This window comes from Pyxicephalus adspersus, chromosome 1 (genome assembly GCF_032062135.1).
Source record: "Pyxicephalus adspersus chromosome 1, UCB_Pads_2.0, whole genome shotgun sequence".
Classification (NCBI taxonomy): Eukaryota; Metazoa; Chordata; class Amphibia; order Anura; family Pyxicephalidae; genus Pyxicephalus; species Pyxicephalus adspersus.
The window spans coordinates 113,060,875-113,081,205 of record NC_092858.1 but is presented as its reverse complement, the minus strand read 5'-3'; the positions used below and the strand labels follow the sequence as shown (position 1 = coordinate 113,081,205).

At 40.8% G+C, this 20,331-nt stretch overlaps 1 protein-coding gene across 2 annotated transcripts in view; it reads right to left on the bottom strand.

The window, feature by feature from the left end:
* The window catches only part of LOC140339431 (acidic mammalian chitinase-like), a 49,238-nt gene that overhangs the window by 16,646 nt on the left and 12,261 nt on the right, over positions 1-20,331 (bottom strand). Inside the window, exons 1-3 of one of the 2 annotated variants that reach the window (XM_072424152.1) lie at positions 11,343-11,426; positions 11,167-11,223; positions 10,440-10,611 (exon numbers count right to left, since the gene is read on the bottom strand). In XM_072424152.1, coding sequence (XP_072280253.1) covers positions 10,440-10,611; positions 11,167-11,223; positions 11,343-11,380 — 267 coding nt within the window. In that variant the 5' untranslated portion in view covers positions 11,381-11,426. Of the gene's footprint in view, positions 1-10,439; positions 10,612-11,166; positions 11,224-11,342; positions 11,427-20,331 lie in introns of those variants that run through there. The other variant, XM_072424143.1, reaches the window with a different exon arrangement.

Here is a 20,331-nt window from a genome sequence, read left to right as displayed (position 1 = left end):
AGCTCTGGTCAGCTGTCGCCAGAGAGACTGCATTGGTAAAGGTCATGGAGAGCTGGGTGTAGGCCATCGTCAATGCCACTCAGAAGTGTACAATTTTAGTGATTGGAGTACTGACAGATGGCAACAGCAACAGCAGGAGGAGGAGGCGGTAGGCCCTGAGACGGAGTGTGGACGGCACTGGTAAATGGCATCTAGAGCTGAGTACTGGGCAGACGGCAACAGTAACAGCAGGAGAAGGAGGCGGTGGGCCCTGAAACAAAGCGTGGACAGCATTGGTCAATGGGTCTATGAGACGGAGTGTGAACAGCATTGGTAGGAGGCGGTGGGCCCTGAGACGGAGCAAGTACGGCATTAGTAACTGGCATCTAGAGCTGGGTACTGGGCAGGCAGCAGCAGTAACAGCATGAAGAGGAGGCCGTGGGCCTTGAGACGGAGTAAGGACGGCATTAGTAACTGGCATCTAGAGCTGGGTACTGGGCAGGCGGCAGCAGTAACAGCATGAGGAGGAGGCTGTAGGCCCTGAGACAGAGTGTTGACGGCATTAGTAACTGACATCTAGAGCTGGGTACTGGGCAGGCAACAGCAGTAACAGCAGAAGGAGGAGGCGGACGGCATTGGTAACTGACATCTTTAGCTCGGTACTGGGGAGGCAGCAGCAGCAACAGCATGAGGAGGAGGCGGTGAGCCCCGAGACACAGCAACTACGGCATTAGTAACTGGCATCAAGAGCTGGGTACTGGGCACGCAGCAGCAGTAACAGCATGAGGAGGAGGCGGTGGGCCTTGAGACGGAGCAAGGACGGCCTTAGTAACTGGCATCTAGAGCTGGGTACTGGGCAGTTTGAGAGAAAGACAGAATTTTTTTCTGGCTTTGTGGATATATAGCAATTTTGATCACAGTTAAATCTCTGTCTTTTTTTGAGAGAAAGACAGAAATTTTTCTGTGTTTGTGAATATATAGCAAGTTTGATCACAGTTAAATCTTTGTCTATTTTGAGAGAAAGACAGAATTTACTTCTCTGCTTCTCTGCTACTCTGCTTCTCATCCTCACACAGAACACAAGATGGAGTGACTAATCCCTCCCTCCTTCCCTATATATTTATATCTATTCTGAAATCTCTGCTGATTGGTGTTGCTGGGCCTTGCTGTGCACCCTGGGAGCAAATGATTCGCTCCCAGCCACGCCATTCTCGCCGGAAATAGTGGGCGTTCCGGCCCCCTGCATTTCCCCTTTTTTGTTCGGCGAGAACATGACCTCATGGCGAATCACAAGGCCATTCTCGTTTAAATGTTCGGTAACCGAGAACTGCCTGATTCGCCGCAAGATCGAATGTAATAATCTTGCTCGCTCATCCCTAATGACCACCACCCCTGCACAGACAAAGTTATTGAATAAAAGCTAGAACGCCTGCACAAACAAAATTTGTCCTCAGATGTTTTCACTAAAGTGACCGCAGCCAGGAGACATCTATTACAATATACGATATAGCCCACCAAAAATATAGAAATAAATATTGCAAACTATATTATTAGTACAGAGACAAATACAGCAGTCTGTTAGTAAGGGGGCTTCATCCTAGAAATACAACTACTTACATCCCGACTATAGGAAATATGAAGGGAGAGCACACTGCAATACCGCAAGAAATACTAAAAGTGTTCCAACAATATTAATCCAATTTATATAATGTCCAAACTACATCAAACCCTGCCCAATCTCTCCAAGACTACATTGCTTCTACAGCCTTACTAGAACTAGATCCAGATATACCAATCTGGAATCCCCCTTCACAGAGGAAGAGATGTCATCAGTCTTTAGGACCACACAAGTGAGGAAGAGCCCTGGCCCCGATGGGTTCACCCTTTTACAAGCAATATGCAGTTAACCCTGTACCATTCTTGACAAGGGTTTTCTCATTTATAGCCAATGACACATCGTTCCCAGCCCAAAGTCCTAAGGCACACACAACTGTCCTCATCAAACCTGGTAAGGACCATTCAATGTGCTCAAATTACAGGCCAATTTAGCTAATTAATGTGGATGGAAGACTCTTTTTTAAGTTATTAGCCAACCATTTATCCTCATACATGCCTTGGCGAGGCGATGGACAATACACTTAAGACAATTTTAATAACGTAAACTCACTCTTGGTCACTCTTGGCTGACGATTGCGCTTTTGGCTGGTGAAACCAGTGGTTTTTAATCAAGTAGTGCTTGTATTGTGCATTTGAGATTTGTGTCTGTTTGACTGTTGGGTTGTGTCCGCTTGACTTTCAGTTTTGTTTTAAATAGCTTATTTTTCCTTTTTCCTTGCTGACCTCCAAGGGGGAGTGGTCAAGCTTTCACAGGTGATTTAAGTTCCTGGCAGACTCACCTTGCTCACTCTTGGCTGGTGAAACAAGTGGCTTTTAATCAAGTGGAGTTAGAAAACAAAAGGAGTTAAATCCTTATAGTAACCACAAACTGTAAGTAAACCTTTACAAGTCCTTGTAAACAAACAAACATTGTAAATGGGAAAATAAGTGGTAGCAAGATGGAAGGTTTGGTTTAGTGCATATACTGCCATATGTATGCACAAATGGAGCAACAGCTCTTAGGTGAATACCGCTCTGACAGGTGTGAGCAAGTCGCTCTTCTGGTATCTCGCATTGGAGAGCTGGAGAACAGCATTGCAACACTGAAATCAGTCGATCACCTTGAGAGGGGTCTCCTGCTCCCTAAGCAGGTAGTTACTGGCTTAGATGTGGAGGGTGGAGAGGTTAATCAGGATGAACATGTAGGGAGTTGGGTTAATGTAGTTAGAGGGAGTGGTATGGGCACCCAGAAAAGGAAGGCCAGCCCTGTGTTTGAGCACCCTAACAAGTTTACAAAGTTTTCTTAAGATGTACAGGTGGCAGACCCAGTGGTGACAACTTGATTCTTTGATCAGGAGGACGGATAGAATAGTTTGTCATCCAAGTACCTTCAACCGAATGGTTTGCGGTGTCCCTGGTGCCAGGGTTCGGCATGTGGTGGACCAAGTGCACAAATTACTAGGAGGGGCTGGACAGGACCCAGCTGTCTTGGTTCAAGTTGGAACCAATGACAAGATAGATGGAAGATGGAGGATCCTTAAGTTGAAGGGTATGTTCTCTAGTATATTGCCTGTGCCATGCACAACACAGGAAAGGCAAAGGGAGCTTAGATGGATAAACGCGTGGCTTAAGTCCTGGTGCAAAAAGGAAGGGTTTGGGTTCCTAGAGCACTGGGCTGACTTTTCATTGTGGTACAACCTGTATGCCAGAGATGGTTTGCACCTAAATGAAAGGGGGTCTGCTGTGCTAGGGGAAAGATTTAGGGGAATGGTGGAGGGATATTTAAACTAGGACAGATGGGGTGCTACAGTTAAATAGGGTGGCAGAAAGGTTAGTCAGGGGTCAGCCACTAGTGGAGGGTGGATTGAGGATAGTTAGGAGGAGGGTAATGGATAAATGTATGGAGCTTCCCATGTTACAAACATTGGATTGTACAGTACTAGTTGTACTGAAAAACAAAACTATTTGACAATGCTGGTAAATGCAGCAATGGTTTAAAGAGCCTGTTCACCAATGCTAGAAGTCTAGCAAACAAAAGAGGGGAGTTGGAAGCCTTAATGAGTGAAGAGCATTATGAATTAGTTGGCATTGCTATATCCTGGCTTTGTTCTTCATATGACTGGGTTGTCAATATTCGTGGGTATACTCTATTTCATAAAGAAAGAGTCAAGCGAAAGGTTGGTGGTGTCTGTCTGTATGTGAGAAGTGATCTGCAAGTGAATGTGAAATAAGAAATTGTGGATGGAACAAGCAATGAGGTTGAGGCATTATGGGTGGAGTTGAATGTGGGATTAAATACCACACAATTCATTATTGGAGTCTATTATTGCTATAGGCCCCCCAGTGTTAAGGAAGAAATAGAGAATCAAGTACTAGCACAGATAGAAAAAGCAGCAAAAAGTGGAAGTGTTTTAATATTGGGAGACTTCAACTACCCTGACATTGACTGGAGTAATGGCAATACAGGAACAGCAAAAGGGAGGAAATATGTGAATTTAATACAAGATAATTTTATGGTACAGTTTATAGAAGCCCCAACTAGAAATGATAATCTGCTGGACCTAGTTCTTTCTAACAATGCAGAGTTTATAACAAATGTGTACATAAAAGGGAATCTGGGTAACAGTGACCATAATATGATTTCATTTATTGTAATTTGTAAACAGGAAGCAAAAACAGGAAAGATAAAAAATATTTAATGTTAAGAGAGCAAATTTTCCATTTTTGTGGACTTGGACTGGGAAACAATATTGTCCTCAAAGAACACAGAACAGAAATGGTAATGTTTCAAGTCTGTTCTACAAAAGCACACTGAAAAATATATTCCAATGGGTAATCAGTTAAAGAGGCTAAAATTAAAACCTATGGCTCACAGCGGATGTTAAAAAAGCCATAAAGAACAAGAAAAGGGCATTCCAAAAATATAAAAATGAAGGATTACCTTTATCAATTGAAAACTATAAAGAATATAACAAAAGATGTAAAAAGGAGACAAAATGTGCAAAAGTTCAAAATAAAAGACAGATTGCAAAGAAAAGTAAGGCAAACCCCCCAAAATGTTTCAAATATATTAATAGCAAAACGATCAGATCTGAGCATGTAGGCACCCTAAAGAATGTCTGAGGGTTGGTAACTGGGGATAAAGAAAAGGTGGATTTACTAAACACTTTTTTTTAGCTCTGTGTACACGAAGGAAAATGGCAGAGCTCAAGTCCAAATTCATAACAGCAATTTTATTGCCTTAAATGAGTCAAAATGGCTCAAAATTCAAATGATTTGGCAAAATGGCAGTTGGGCAAAATAATGTTGACACAGCACCAGGACCTAAAGGATTACAGCCACGTGCCTTCAAAGAGCTGAGCTTGGTTGTTTCAAAGCCCTTATTTCTAATTTTTAGAGACTCTTTAGTCACTGGCATGGTACCGATGGACTGGCATAAGGCCAATGTGGTTCCTATCTTCAAAGAGGGTGAAAAGTCATTACCAGGTAACTACAGACTGGTTAGCTTAACATCCATAGTTGGAGAGTTTGACAAAAAACCACATAGGGAAGTTTCTGCTAGAAAATATTATTATAAGTGATAGTGTGGCTTCAAGAAAGACCAAAGTTGTCAAACAAATTTACTTTCTTTTAATGAGGAAGTAAGTAAACAGGTAGACAGTGGAATAGCAGTTGATATAGTGTACTAGAACTTTGCTAAAGCATTTGACACTGTACCCCACAGACGGTTAAAATACATGTTAGGGTCAAAATGTTTAGAAAAGTCAGTCTGTAAATGGATAGAAAACTGGCTTAAAGACTGCATCCAGAGAGTTGGGCAGCAAAGTGGCAAATGACATTTAATATAGATAGGTGTAAAGTTATGCACTTGGGCGGCTAACAACATGCATGCTTCATACTGTCTAGGGGGAATACATTTGGGGGAGTCAGAAATGAAAAAGGATCTGGGTGTTATGGTAGATCATAGACTTAATAACAGCATGCAATGCCTAGCTGCAATATCTAAAGCTAGTAAAGTACTTTCTTGTATTAAAAGAGGAATAGACTGCAGAGATGGAGACATAATCCTGCCCCTGTACCTAGCATTGGTCAGACCACATCTGGAATAAGCAGTCCAGTTTTGGGCACCAGTTCACAAAAAGGACATTTTGGAATTGTAGAGAGTGCAGAGAAGGGCAACTAAACTAATAATAGGAATGAAGGAGCTAAGCTAGGAGGAGGGATTAGCTGAACTGAATCTATTTTCCCTTGAAAAGAGATGTTTAAGGGGCAATAAGATAAATATAAATGGTCCATATAGAGAACTCTCTTCCCAATTATTCACCTTTGAGATCATTACAAAGAACAAGAGGGCACTCTTTGCGTCTGGGGGGAAAAGAAGTTTAAGCTCCGTATAAAGATGGAATTCCTCACTGTAAGTTCTGTGGAATGTATAGAATGAATGGACTGAAAATGTGTAATTGGCTCCCTCAGGAAGTGGTTTCAGCAACTACTATAGATTGCTTTAGGAAAAATCTGGATGTTTTTATAGGAGCACAGAATATAACTGGGTATTGAGGATTTAAAGTTAAGATAACAGAGACTGTTGATCCAGGGAACATCCAATTGTCTCATTGAATCAGGAAGGAATTTTTTTGTTGAAGCAAGTTGTAACAGGGTTTTTTATGCCTTCCTTTGGAACAACTATGTCTTATAGGGTTTTAGATCTTGGATATGTTTATTTCCCTAGTGGTTGAACTTGATGGACTTATGTCTTTTTTCAACCTAACCTACTAAGTATGAACCTACTATGTAACTATGTAAACTGCCAAGACGTGTGTACCCATGTGTTTTTTATCAGTGGATGCAGAGAAGGCTTTGACAGAATGAATCAAGTATCAAGCACTACTCAAAAAAAAATGGGGCCAAACCTTGATAGCCAGAATTTCTGCTTTGTACTCGCCACAGGCTCAAATGCGGGTTAACCTCCCTAGCGGTCTAATTCTGTCCAAATTTTAATGCAAAAAGCGGTATAATTTTTTGCATGGAAATTTATTTTTCATTGTAGGCTATAATTTGTAGGCATAACTCACAGATATTTAATTTAACAAATTTAACAAATGTATTATTAAACTTTAAATAACAAAACACAAAAATCTGTTAAAACATGTAATATAACTGTACAGTAGCATATATATTATATATAATTATATATATATATATATATATATATATATATAATATGTAAATATTTATTTGTATTGGACTCAATACAGCTGTTTTGTATTGAATCCAATACAAATTATTTAACTTTCCTGCCAATCCTCTCGTCCACACTGACGCATGCACCAACATCACGCATGCACAAACCCTGGAGATCGAGGCTGCATTCGCCGGCTGGGGATTGAGTAGGAAGGATGTGTCCTCAGGAGTGGTGGGGACAAGCAGGATGACAGGGGGATGACAACAGAGCAAGGTAGGTGGGTTTTTTTTGTAGGTAAAAGCTACCCCAAGACACACTCAGGAATACCCCTTTTGGGTGTTAATAATGGGTTCCTCTCAGAGCCTTTACCTATTCTCAATGGCACTAGGCAGGGGAGTCTCTTTTACTATACGCTATAGTTATGAAGCATCTGCCGGTGGCTCTGCGACAAAACCTGGATTTTTCAGGGGAAAACAGATTGGGAAAAAAACACTATAAGCATTCTCTTTTTGCAGACAATCTGCTTTTATATATCACATCCCTCAGATCTCTATCCTGTCAATTTTAAAGGAGTTTGAAAGATTCAGGGAGGCAAGCAATTTCAAAGTAAATTTTAATAAATCTGAAATACTCAGTCACACTCCTACAAACTTAGCTTCAATTTAATAAAGATAATACGTCTGTTAGACCAGCGGTTGCTAACCGGTGGTCTGCAAGAAAATTTTGAGGGGTCCGCGGCTCTAGTCGGTGCATCCCTGAGCGGGGTCAGGAGAAGGACGCACCAGCCAGAGCCGCAGACCACATACCCCGAGCAATTGCCAGGCTCAGGCAAATGGAAGGGCTGTGTCCCTGCAGACAACCCGCCCACTCTCCCATTGCAGGCTCAGATCTGCGATGGGAGAGTGGGCACGGTTTTGTCATAACGACGTCACTCTGGGGGAGTGCGCAGGGACGGCATGCGCAGTCGGGAGACAGTGATTTTAGTGGTCCACGGACCTGAAAAGGTTGGCGACGGCTGTGTTAGACAATGTAGTGAGGCGATAAAATATTTTGGTGTTCTAATTACGGCAGACCCAGTCAAACTTTTCCATTACAATTTTGAACCACTTTAAGCAAGTTGCGAGCAGACCTGAAAAGATATGATTCTTTACCTCTTTCCTGGTTTGCTAGAATAAATACACTCAAAATGGACATTTTATCCAGACTGTTATACATTTTCCAGTTGGTTCCAATCTATTACTACCATTATATTTACGTAAAATGTAACAATTGTGCAGGAACTTTCTCTGGAAAATGTAATGCCCCAGAAAGCACTACGCTATCCTACCAGACCTAAATCTACATGGGGAGCAGGAGTTCCAGACATCGGCTCTTTTTATAGAGCTGCAGTACTAATAAGTATAGTAAATTGGTTTCACAGCAGGGATAGGAAAAGCTTCTTGAAAAGCTCTACTTCACCTACAGACCTCTGTTTATTACCATGGGAGGATAGATCTTTTCTCCATCTTTGGTACCCACTACCAACCTCAGTATTATTGAAAATTTGGGATATTCTTACTAGAGAAGGACACATATAAACCAAAATGGGACCCATGACCCTTATATTTGATAACCCTGCATTTCCCCCAGCAATGGACATCAACAATTTTCAACAATCTTGGTCAGCCGAGGACAATAGACATATCTACAGTATACTACAGAATGGGAGTTTACCTTCCTTGTCTTCCCTTGATATTTGGACCCCCAGGAAGCTATCTTCCTGGTTTCTACACAATCAGCTGTCTTCTTCTTTTGTGCTCTCCAACCTTAATATGTATATCATATATAGGAGCTGTACAACATTCAAAACATTGGTGAGTTCAAAAGATAGACCAATACCTGGTATATCCCAGCTATATTGGTGGGAAAAAGCACTCTTATTGACTCATAAAATTGTGCTCCAATGTAAGGCACAAGAGACCAACTATGAAATTCCCTCTAGATGGTATCTGTGCCCGGAGGATTTACACCATATGTCCTCGTCCTCATGTGAAAGATGTTAAGGCAGCTAGGGCCTTAAACCCCAGAATGTAGAAAAAAACACAGCTCCCTTTATGAGGGACTGGCTATTAGAGCAGGAAAAGATACAGCGTATGGAATTGCTTGTCACAGAGGATGAGGGCATAATGGAAAAATATAAGATGACTTGGTCGGCTTGGGATTGGTTTAAAGAATCACCCCAATTTCAGATGTTATGGCCAAAGGGATAACATCACTACTTGGCAATGGGGGTGCGGATCTTACCCCATCTACCCCTTGTAAACACTTATTTCACCAACATGATTGCTTCCTAATATACCCTTACCCAAAACATCCCCTACCTCATCTTCCCCTCCTACCCTGAAACCTACGGGCTACTAGGATTACCCCCTTTTTCTGTTCTACCCTATTAGCCCTGAGCCCTAATTTACGCATAACATTGCAATTGTGGTGACTAGCTTTTCCTGTCTGCATCAGTAACCAACTGGTACACAATTTAAAATCATATGGTAAAATAGTTTAGGTGAAGAGAATCTATGTTTATACCTTACTCCATTGGAAGGTCATCATGGTATATGTATGGATAATTTCTTCTATACTTGTTATCTGTATGTTTTCAAGATGTAAAATGATTGAAACAAAAAAAAAAGGACTTCAAGCCTGAACCTCAGCCTTAACTTCCATTTGCATAGTTGTACCAGATCTTTACTATACTGATATTGCTTACTTATCGATTTCACTTGGTACAGTTAGCTTCTCACAGTGAGGATTTGAAATTGCAGGAGGTCAGACAGCATCTACCTCATATCCTGGCAGATGAACATCCAGCATCATCTTCCCCTTTTTTCCACAGCGGAACTGTCCATTCGCTCCCTTTTATTTTATTGAGTTTCAGTTCTTTTATTCATGGAGGCTTAGCATCACATTTTGTTTATTATCACAGCTTCCCGTTTTCAGAAAGCTATGTACACTGCCAGGGACATAATATGCCTGCATTGCAGAGATTTAGTGAAACTTTCAATGGATCTAAGGTCAGGTATCAGGTATTTTGGATATTCATTAGCATTTTGATAAGGGGGTAAAGGCGAAACCAGGGACGGCTAGGTATTACCAGATTAAACTCCGCCAATAACACTAAAGGCCTATATTCAAATATCTGGCTCTTTGGGAGTTAATGCCTTGATGCTGTTGGATGCTTACTTATTTTAGCTAAGCAGTAACCAGATGTACACAAGCTCAAAGCCACAATAGATGCTTGAGCTTTTTTTACTTTTTTGTTGGAGTTTGGAAAAATTATATATTTGGCATCTATTTACTCAAAAAAATCCCATATTTTATCGAAATAAATGTTTGGAGATTATAATGGGCTCTATTTATAAAACAGGGAATCTGATATTCCCTCAAACATTACCAATTACTAAATCTAATTGAAATACTTGGGTCTGGAAGATTCCCATTAGGGAATGTTTGATTCTCTGTTTTATAAATAGAGCCCAATGTATTTTGTGCACTAAAATCCATTTAAATTTATGTTTTACTAAAATTTAGATTTGAAAATCAAGTGCGCAAATAAAATTTGACATAAATAAAAGTCTAACTACCAACATAGGTGGACAGCACGATGATCAAACCTGTTTGCTGGTAATATAATTAAGATTCATACCTGAATTAAAATTGTGAAGCGCTGTTTGTCTTCTGGAGGACTACCTCTTTCTTCAGAACCTGGATATTCCCAATCAAGATCTAAACCATCAAATCCAAACTTTCTAAGATGTTCAATAACTGATTCAATGAATATCCTTCGATTTTCGGCAGAGGAAGCCATTGCAGTAAACCTGCAAATATTTGTCAAAACAATAAAAACAATAATTTCAGTCCACCTTTTTAAAATTCTTCTCTCTCAACACTACCAGATCATAATCCAGGCCTCTTTCAGCTAGACAGAATCCTAAAGCTGGCATGTTGACAGCATTGGTTATGTACTGGAATAATACACAATATGCAAAAGCATAGCAACTATCTACAAACTTGTGCAACCTGTGAATTTCTGAGAATTCAATCAATACATCACAATAGATGCCTTTTGTTTTAGGCTGCTTCTGTAAACTCTAAACTGAAGATTTTTTTCTAAAAACAAAACGCTCCTATTTATGTAATTTGAAATGTGTATGTATTTTTTATGTTTTTGTGCATATATATCTATATATTCTTTAATGATTACTTTAAATAAATATGAATAGTTTATTAGGTATATTTTTGGTACCTAAAAGTCTCTGTTTTTTGTAAATGAGTATAATGAGTCTGTGGTACATTATTTAAACACTGATACACATTCATATTTATTTAATATATGTATTCAAGTAAGTTTTCTACATTACTGCATATCTTACTTTTGTACTCCAAAATTCCATCCTCCAATGGCCAACAAAACCAGAAGATCAGGATTCCTGTATTGCACAAAGAAAAAGTATAAGGGTCAGTGTGGTCTTGGAAGTTGATAAAAATTATATTTATTTCCACTGTTACCTAAGTACATAAAAACATGGAAAATTGTTGTCATACTTACCTGTAATTTTCCTTTCCTGACACTCCTCCTAACAGCATGTACAAATGGGTAATCTCTGCTACTTGCTCTCCACAGGACCACTTTAACAAAGCAATAAAAGTGACCTTCCTCTCCTATACAGGTGTTCTTTTTCTGTCCTCGCTCCAGGACTAAGCATTTGTTTCCCCTACCTCCCCCCACCTGGTTTAGCCTCTCCAAGGGGAAGTCCTATCACGGATGGTAAATCTAAATAGCCCTTTGTTGCGAGTAGGTGAGCAGCAAGGAAGTTTTGTCTTACCTGTTTCCATTGTCTTTTGCTCTCTAAACATTTGCTCAGTGCCTTGCACATATGCAGCAAAGTTCAGCTCACAGCCATCATGCAAATGGCAGTAGTAGAGATGAGTTTGAAGGAAAGAATGTCTTTGCTTTAAGTTGTATCTCTGGGGTCACCTGCTGTATGGCTCCATGAAAGTGCAGTCTAGGCCTCAAATAATAGGCAATGCATATATTTTGGTAGAATTTTGTTGTTTTTGTACATACAAGATGGCTTAATGCACTATTGTTCTGCCTGTTATGGTGTTTTTTTATACCAAGGTTCTATAGTTATACATACCTGTTTATTATCCTGTGATATTTGTGGGAATCACCTTGGATGTTTTTTCTTGGTTACTTGTACATTTATTAATCATTAGATGTTAATAAGTGCAATTGCTATCATAACATTGTTAATCTTCAAACTACTCCAGCAGGGGTAGCAGCTTTTGTTAGGTGGCCATCCCCATCCTGCTTACAGCGGGCGCCATTTTGAAAAACTTTTTCTGTTTTTTCTTATTTGTAGCTGCTATGCTGACAGGTAGCAAGTGAGATAGGAAGTTTTATTTGTTAGGCACATAAAACTTATTACTTGTTTTAGCTGCTGGCTTACCTAACCTCGCCTCACTGGCACGAAAACTGCGGCACAGGTAAGGTATGGATTTAGAAGATGGCCACCACCTAAAAAAAGAGAGTCAATGTGGATTCTTTCTGTTGTGGGATAAAAAGCCCTCCAAGTAAGCATACCAGGAAGTCAGGGCATGCTTTTCTCCAGCTCAGTCTACAGTGCCTCTAATAGAGGGTGTGTAACAAAGGATGTGTCTCCCATGTAGGCCAGTGTCAAAGGGTGCTAATGCTTCCTTAATGCAATGTACCCATGCTACCAGACATTTATCCAACTGACTAGCAATGTGCAATATGGGCACCTCAGGTCAGCTAACATTGACACCAGTTAATGTTTTGGCTATTTGTAAACGTGACATTCTTCCCAATGGCAGCAATGCAGGCAGGCATTTATCCCATTGACTATCACACTGACTAGCAATGTGCAATCTGTGCCTCCCATCCAGCTAACATTGACACCGGTGTATGAAGCTGAGGAATTTTGCTGAGTCTTGAAGTTAATAATTTTAGGAGATCGCCTTAACAATTTGGTGTCAGAAGTGGGATATCTACCTACCTTAAAAGCACCAGGATCAGGTAAGTGGAAATTTTTTTTTCTACCTCTGTCCTCCCCTGTGTCCCTGTAGATATCTTATGAACCTAATCACTGTGGCAGCGTGGACTCCCTCATGGGTCCTTAGTTAGGAAGATTTGGGAAATCTTTTATTGAATTTGTGCACATTGATGGCTTCTGCTTTAATGACTAGAGTATAAGAATTTTGGTGTCAATAATTTAGAAGTGTAAGAAACATTGTATATAAGATAATTTTGTGTACTTATCTGGTTGCCAGGGTAAGGTTGGGTCAATCCTCACTGCTGTGGTTGCCTCGGGCAAGCAGTAACCTGACCTAAGCTGTGTTTTGGTAAGTGGTCCTGGAACAGGATGTCAGCGAGCACTGCAGCTACCAACTGAACTAAAAATAACTGTGTACAACCGTCTGATATTTATACTGTAATTTACACTGCAACTTTGGGGAATACCCAAGGTTAGGGGAATTCCACAAAGGAGGAACGGCTCCCAGATCCACATAAAAAACATGTAAAAAAACGCATTAAAATCAGACAGAAACGAAAACCCACAACCATGTCTCCGGGTGAGGAGGATATTCCTTATAATATTCCAGGGGAAACTCCTGTTGATTTTGTTAACCGCAGAGCAGGAGGACCCTTTTACATTACATTTGAAAAATGGCACTGAAAACTTGAAATGCCCTGACCCCTTCCCACTGACCTCTCTAAATTCCATATTAGTTGTATTTTAGGAATGTGTCTCAGTAATCGAGACAGATGGGGATATAAATTAGATCCACGGGTTCCCGAATGGGACCGGCAATACATAAAGGCTTGCGGAGAAGTCTGGTATACTTTGAAAAATTACCCCCGTAAAGAGAAAACTTTTGCCCAAATCACATCCTCTATTCCCCACCCGTATACATCCTATATCCTCAACTAACAGCAGAAACATAAAGGAGAACACAGGAGAATGAGGATTACGAGCACGATATCTGTCTAATACAGTCCATGTAGCAACAAACCGTTACACAGGATTCCCCCTCAGCCCCTCCTCTTCTTACCAAAACAAAGACCAAGCAGTCAAAGATACTATTACCACCACCCACTAGTCCTACATCACCCAGCAGCAGCGGCTACTCATCATCAGCTGTTGTGTACTTAACCCCAAAAACTCAGACACAGACATGCCCAGCCGACAATACCCGATCCAAGGTGAACTTAGTAACAAAGCCTTTTATTACATTGGGAGATCAAATGATTATTAAACCAATGAGGACACAAGACCTCAATGACATTTTTTAAAAATCCCAAATCCCTGTAAAACACCTGCAGCCACTATTAATTATTTAAAGAATGGTACAAGGCCAGCAACTTACAGTACAAGACATTAGACTTATCATTAACGGAGTAACAGGATACGCAAATTCAGATTACAGAGGTGTAGATTTTGGGAAAAAAACAGCCCTAGAAATACCATCTACAGATGGGACCACTGAAGTATTATCCTCTCATTAATAGGCAACAATATTGAATTATGTGGAATCAAGTGCATATTGAATTTGTTAGGATACATGGAGATAGAAAATCAATGGCTACAGCATTAGCGTGCAAACAGAAAGCAGGAGAAACAGTAAGTGAATATGCTCGAAGGTTTAGGAAAGTGTGGAAGGAAGAGGCAGGTCTAGGATAAGGAGGAGATTTGAATGTTTTTTTACACAGTCACTGATTGATGGATTAAACCCGGAACATGCTAAAACTACCAAAATGATTATCTATAATTGGAGCATATTACCCCTGCAGGATATAACGGGACAATTGTCAAAGTCACGGCAGGATGTTTTGAAATAACTAAACCGTCAAAGCCCCGTGTGCAGGGACTCCCTTATTTAGGGAAACCTGGAGGGTACAGAGGAAAAGGTAGAGGCAAAGGAGGTAGACAGGACAGGAATGACAATAGAGGATATGGAAATGTTAGAAGGAATCAAGCATGTTTTGCCTGTGGACAGGAAGGTCATTGGGCCAGAGACTGTCCCACACACCAACAGCAGTCAGTACAACAGCAACCACATAGCGCGCCAATGCAGCCACACTCGGCTCACAATTACAACCATCCTGCCCCAAAGTACCCCATAGAATGGGGAGGCAAATCACATCAAGCATAGGGATGCCCACAGGAAGATTCCACCACCACTATGTTACAAATCTCTTTCCTGGCTGATGAAAACCCAATAATCACATTGGAAGTAGGACATTTCCTGATAGACTTCTTAGTAGACACAGGAGCGACTTTGTTCTGTCCTCCAATCCTGGTCAGGTCCATCTACACCTGGTCATCACCCCTACTAGACACACACCTCATATTCTCATATTTACAGTACATGAAGAATACAGTACACATCACTCATTCAAGATATTACCTAGTTGTCCAGGTAACCTGTTAGGAAGGGACCTGATGGGATCTCTAGGAATGTCACTGGTTGTTGACCCAAAGGGAGGGATTAATGTCAATACAACCTTTCAACTGCCCTTTCCTGTTCCCAACAGCACATCCACTGGACCATAAGACGTAGGATTCCTGGACTGTACCCCATATACCGCACTAACAAAACCACAAACACCAATATACCAAAAGCAGTATCCTTTAACTAAAAACAAGGAGGACTCCTTAGCACCCATGATTCAATCTTTCTGCCAGCAAGGCATACTTAAGAAAAGCTGCTCTCCTTACAATACTCCAGTAAATCCTGTCAAAAAGCCAGATGGCTCATACCATTTTACACAGGATCTCAGAGCCATCAATGAGCTTGTTACACCCCTGACACCAGTCATGTCAGATCTTAATACCATCCTTACAGCAGTACCACCCGAGACCCAATTTTACAGTGTTATTTATTTGGCCAATGCATTTTTCTTCATACCATTATCGCCTGGGACTCAGCCCCTTATGGCTTTCATTTTCATGGGACAGCAGTACATCTGGTGTCGCTTGCTCCAGGATTTTGTTGACTCACCCGCAGTTTTCTCAATTTCCCTCCAGCAGGTCCTTGCCAACTGGCAGCCACAGTATGGTTCCACTTTAATATGTGATCTATTGTTGTGTAGCTCCTCGCAGGAGGCATGTCAGAAGGATACTGTTCATTGTTGTGTTTTTTGTGAACTCCTGACTGCTCGTATTGGGACTCACAGCTCCGTCCCAGTACCACCCCCAGTGCCCCCAACAACATTCAATGGTCTGATGAAATGAAAGCATATGTGGTGTTAAAAGAATCCCTGACCTCTGCCCCTGCATTGGGAATGCAGATGTATGCAAGAGAGAATTGTAAAACCATGGCTGCTGTGGTTGCTCAGATGCATGAAGGTAAATTGAGGCCTGTAGCATATGTCTCTAAGACACTGCTTGTTACTGTGCAAGGCATGTGCAATGGGTGTAGAAACTGTCTCACTTCTAACTTTGGGTCACGAGACGATACTTTACACATCCCATGCTGTACTACACTAGGTAAGAATTTAACCACTCAACACATACCAGCACAAATGTTGTCTGGTTATAAATTTATTCTAACATCCACTGCAGAATTAGGTGTTACATACGTACCAGCAGTCCTGTTCCTGTGCTCAATGCCCTCTTAGGTCTTAAACGGCTGGAGGATGAAGTGCCAGAGTCACTCTCATGTATCACTAAAATACATAATACATCAACACCACGTTCAGACTTATTCACAACACCCATTCCTCTAGCAAAAAAAAATGTTTTTGTAAATAGGTCCTGTTCGCGACCCTCTGAAAAAATTATTTAGCTGGATATGCCATGGTACAGCTCCCAGGCACAGTCCTTGAAGCTGCCCCACTCTCTGTTAACTCTTTCCAAGCCACAGAATTGATAGCACCCACCAGAGCCTGTGAAATTATGGAAGGAAAAGCTGTAAACATATTCACTGACTCCCACTATGCATTTGAAGTCGTACTTGATTTTGCCATTTGGCAGCGAAGAGGTTTTACCACAGCTGATGAAAAACCCATTCAGCACTCAGCACTTCAAAACACGCTGCTTCTTCAAGCACTCACTTCTTCCTATTCCCTCAATGCCAGGGGCAACAGACTAGCATTTTTTCATGCCAAAGCCACTGCTAAGTCTACCACACCCACCACTAGCCCCCCCGATACACTTCTGCTGGCCAACCAAGCTTCCACTGAAACCAAGACACTTCTAAAACAATTACAGTCCTTCGCCACCACAAAGGAATTATTATTATTATTAATTATTAATTATTATTGAATTATGGGAAAAGGAAGGATTGACCTTAGATACCTTTAGAATCTCGTCAAAAGGAGTGATAGTAGGGCTGCCCCAAATAACAGTACCCATCATTTTTTTTCAAACACATGGTATAGGACACAAAAGCATTAAAACCACAACACAAGAAATAAACAAGCAATTTTGTGACCAAAATTTAAAGGAACACACACAGGCCATACTTTCCCGTTGTTTAACATGTGCTAGAAAGAATGTGCAAGGGAAGAAAACAGGACAACATGAACATTTGTTACCTCCACAGGGTCCATTTCAAGAGTTACAAATTGACTTCACACACATGCTAAAGGCTTCCAATGGATATCAGATAATGTTAGTGATTACAGATAGATTCAGCAGATGGGTAGACGCTTTTGTAGTCAGGAAAGAAAATGCAAGGACAGTAGGTAAGATACTATGCAAGGAGATCATCCCCAGATTTGGATGCCCAGTGGGAATAAGCTCAGACAATGGCACTCCATTCACTTCTAAAGTCACGCAGGAGATTTAAAAAATGATGAACATAGAATGGAAGTTCCACGTCCCATATCACCCCTAGAGTGCTGGAGTAGTAGAAAGGATAAATAGGACATTGAAAGAAAAACTTAGAAAAGCAACTGGAGGGACATTTCATAAGTTGGACCAATACCTACCAGCCGTGCTAGCAGAAATAAAAATGACACTCAATCCAGTAATAAGCTATCCCCCTTTGAAATTTTAATGGGATGCCCATTCCCCACCCCTTGAGCCAAACAACCCCTTATCTTACTACCCGGAGACTTACATAAGTTCAGGATCAATATGTAGCTAAATTAATTGAAAAATTGAACAGCAACTACAGAGATATCTCTCTCTTTTCCTCTCCCTACAGATCAACCAATGCACCAATTCAAGCCCGGAGACGTAGTGTTGGTTAAAGCTCTGCACAAGCACAAATCCTTGGATCCACCCTTTGGACCTCCGGTCACCATGCAAGCCATCACTAGAACAGCCGTGCTGACCAGTGGAGGACCCACCTGGATACACGCTTCAAGAGTGAAAAAGGCACCTGCCCATCCAGAGCCAGGATGATGCTTCTTGATCCACAAGTACCAGTCCGGAGAAAAATGTATGATAATTACACATACTATAAATATTACCCAGAGATCTATGTTACCGTATGACTTGTAACCCCTGTAAAATACCCCACTGGATGATAGTACTACAGAGAATAACTTAGCTTCCTCAAGTTATGTATGCCCAAGTACCTGAAGCTGTCTATTTGTATGTAAAGGAACAAAGGTATGAGGCTAAGTAGTTATCCTTTTTTGAAGAATAAAAATAGGGAAATGTAAGGAGCTGATGAATTTTGCCGAGTCTTGAAATGAATTATTTTTGTGGTTTTGTTATGTTTTGTAGATGATTGAATTATGTTGAAACTGCTCTTCTTATCAGTAAACCAACGTCTGCTCCCCCCTTTTTGCCTTGAAACTCTCCCTTTCCTCCCTTCGTCTATTTATCTGTTACCTTGTAAAAGAGTTTGAGGTTTCGACACTGCCAGCAAAGGAATTATTTTTATTTTATTATATTTATGCAGGTCAGATTTTTCATTTTCATTACCTTTACCTTTTTATTACCAGACAAAGTGAAACAAAGATTGTCTATTTCCATCAAGTCACAGTCAAGTTTCTTGTTTTTTATTGACAAAAAAGCATTTCAGCTTTTCTTTCTCCCTAATCACTAGCCTAAAATCTGTTGGGTGATCATATGAGCAGATCATTTTTCAACCACAAGTGGCCTCTGGGAAGACACAGTTTTTCAAGTCGATAGACCTGCTTGCATCTCCAGTTATGTCCAAGTGCCAGCAAAGACTGGCCTTGACCTTGGCACGAGGAAATTGATTTTTTTCCCTACTGCTTGTATTCTTTTTTCCTAGGACTAACTTTTCCATGGCTGTTAGCAGCATTCTATCCCTGACTGTCCAGAACTGAATGCCAACTTGCTGGAAGGCAGAGGCTCCTAGCATCTGGTTATTCTCGGTGGTGGCAGATATGCTCAAAGCTTACAAACATCTGTAACTAGATGCCACAATATCGAGAAAGATTTTATTTGTATAGCAGAAATCAAGGGTTTTCTTGGTTAACCCATCACCAGCATTCAGCTTCGAATGAGGAACTTGGGGTTACCTTGTTTAGGTCCAAGTATCAGCCCCCACAAAAAAGATGTTCCAGTGGGTGGAACATCTTTTGCAGTACAGTTCTTCAAAGCAGTTGTGAAATTGAAGCCTTCAGTAAAGTAATTCTTTTCAGCAAAGAACTTGCCTCTGGTCCTACATGTTCTCAGGGAGCTTCCCTTCCATCCAATCTAGGTCTGTTCAATAAGAAAATGGACTTGGAGGATGAAATTCTTGACTTACTATGTCAAGCAAGGTTTCAGAACTATGCACCTTCTTGGGAAAGAGTCAGATTGCACCTATCTTCCAGGAATGTATATGCATCTATAATTGAATGTCTTGCTTAACCCCCCTAGCATTCTAATTCTGTCAGTTTTTTGATGCAAAAAGTGATCCTAATTTTTTGCATATAAATTTTTGTTTATATTGTGGGCCTGTAATTCTTAGGATTGACTCCCAGGTATGATAATTATATTTATTTATTATATTATAATTTATTACATAATTATAAATAATAATTTTAAAAATAATGAAATAATAGACAACAATGTAATTTAAAATAAAATATAAAATTAAAAATGTACTATTTTTGTTTCATGTTGTGTGGTGTTTTTTACTATAAAAACCATTTAAAAGCAGATTACATTGTAATCTGCTTTTAAATTTCCCGCATGGCCACACCCCCCGAATACATCACCACTCGCATCACCCGGAAGATGTCACATCCTCCCGGGTGATGCGAGTGGGGATGTCCCGCCTGCCTCACCCAGACGCTGCTGCTGTTGCTCTGCATCTCCAGGGAGATGCAAAGCACAATGCAGCCCTTCTGCATTGTGCATCTCATCTTCCAGGAGATGCGAGCAGCAATAGCAAATTCCGGGAGTGGTGCCAGCTGGCATCACCTAGAATTTACTATTGCTGCTTATATCTGCAGTTAGTTGTGAAGCACAATGCAGAAGTCCTGTATTGTGCTTCGCATCTCACTGCTGATGTGAGCAGCGGTGTGGCCGAGACCCGGGTGGTATTTAAAAGCAGAGTACTCAGTAATCTGCTTTTAAATTCCCGCCCGGCCACGCCCC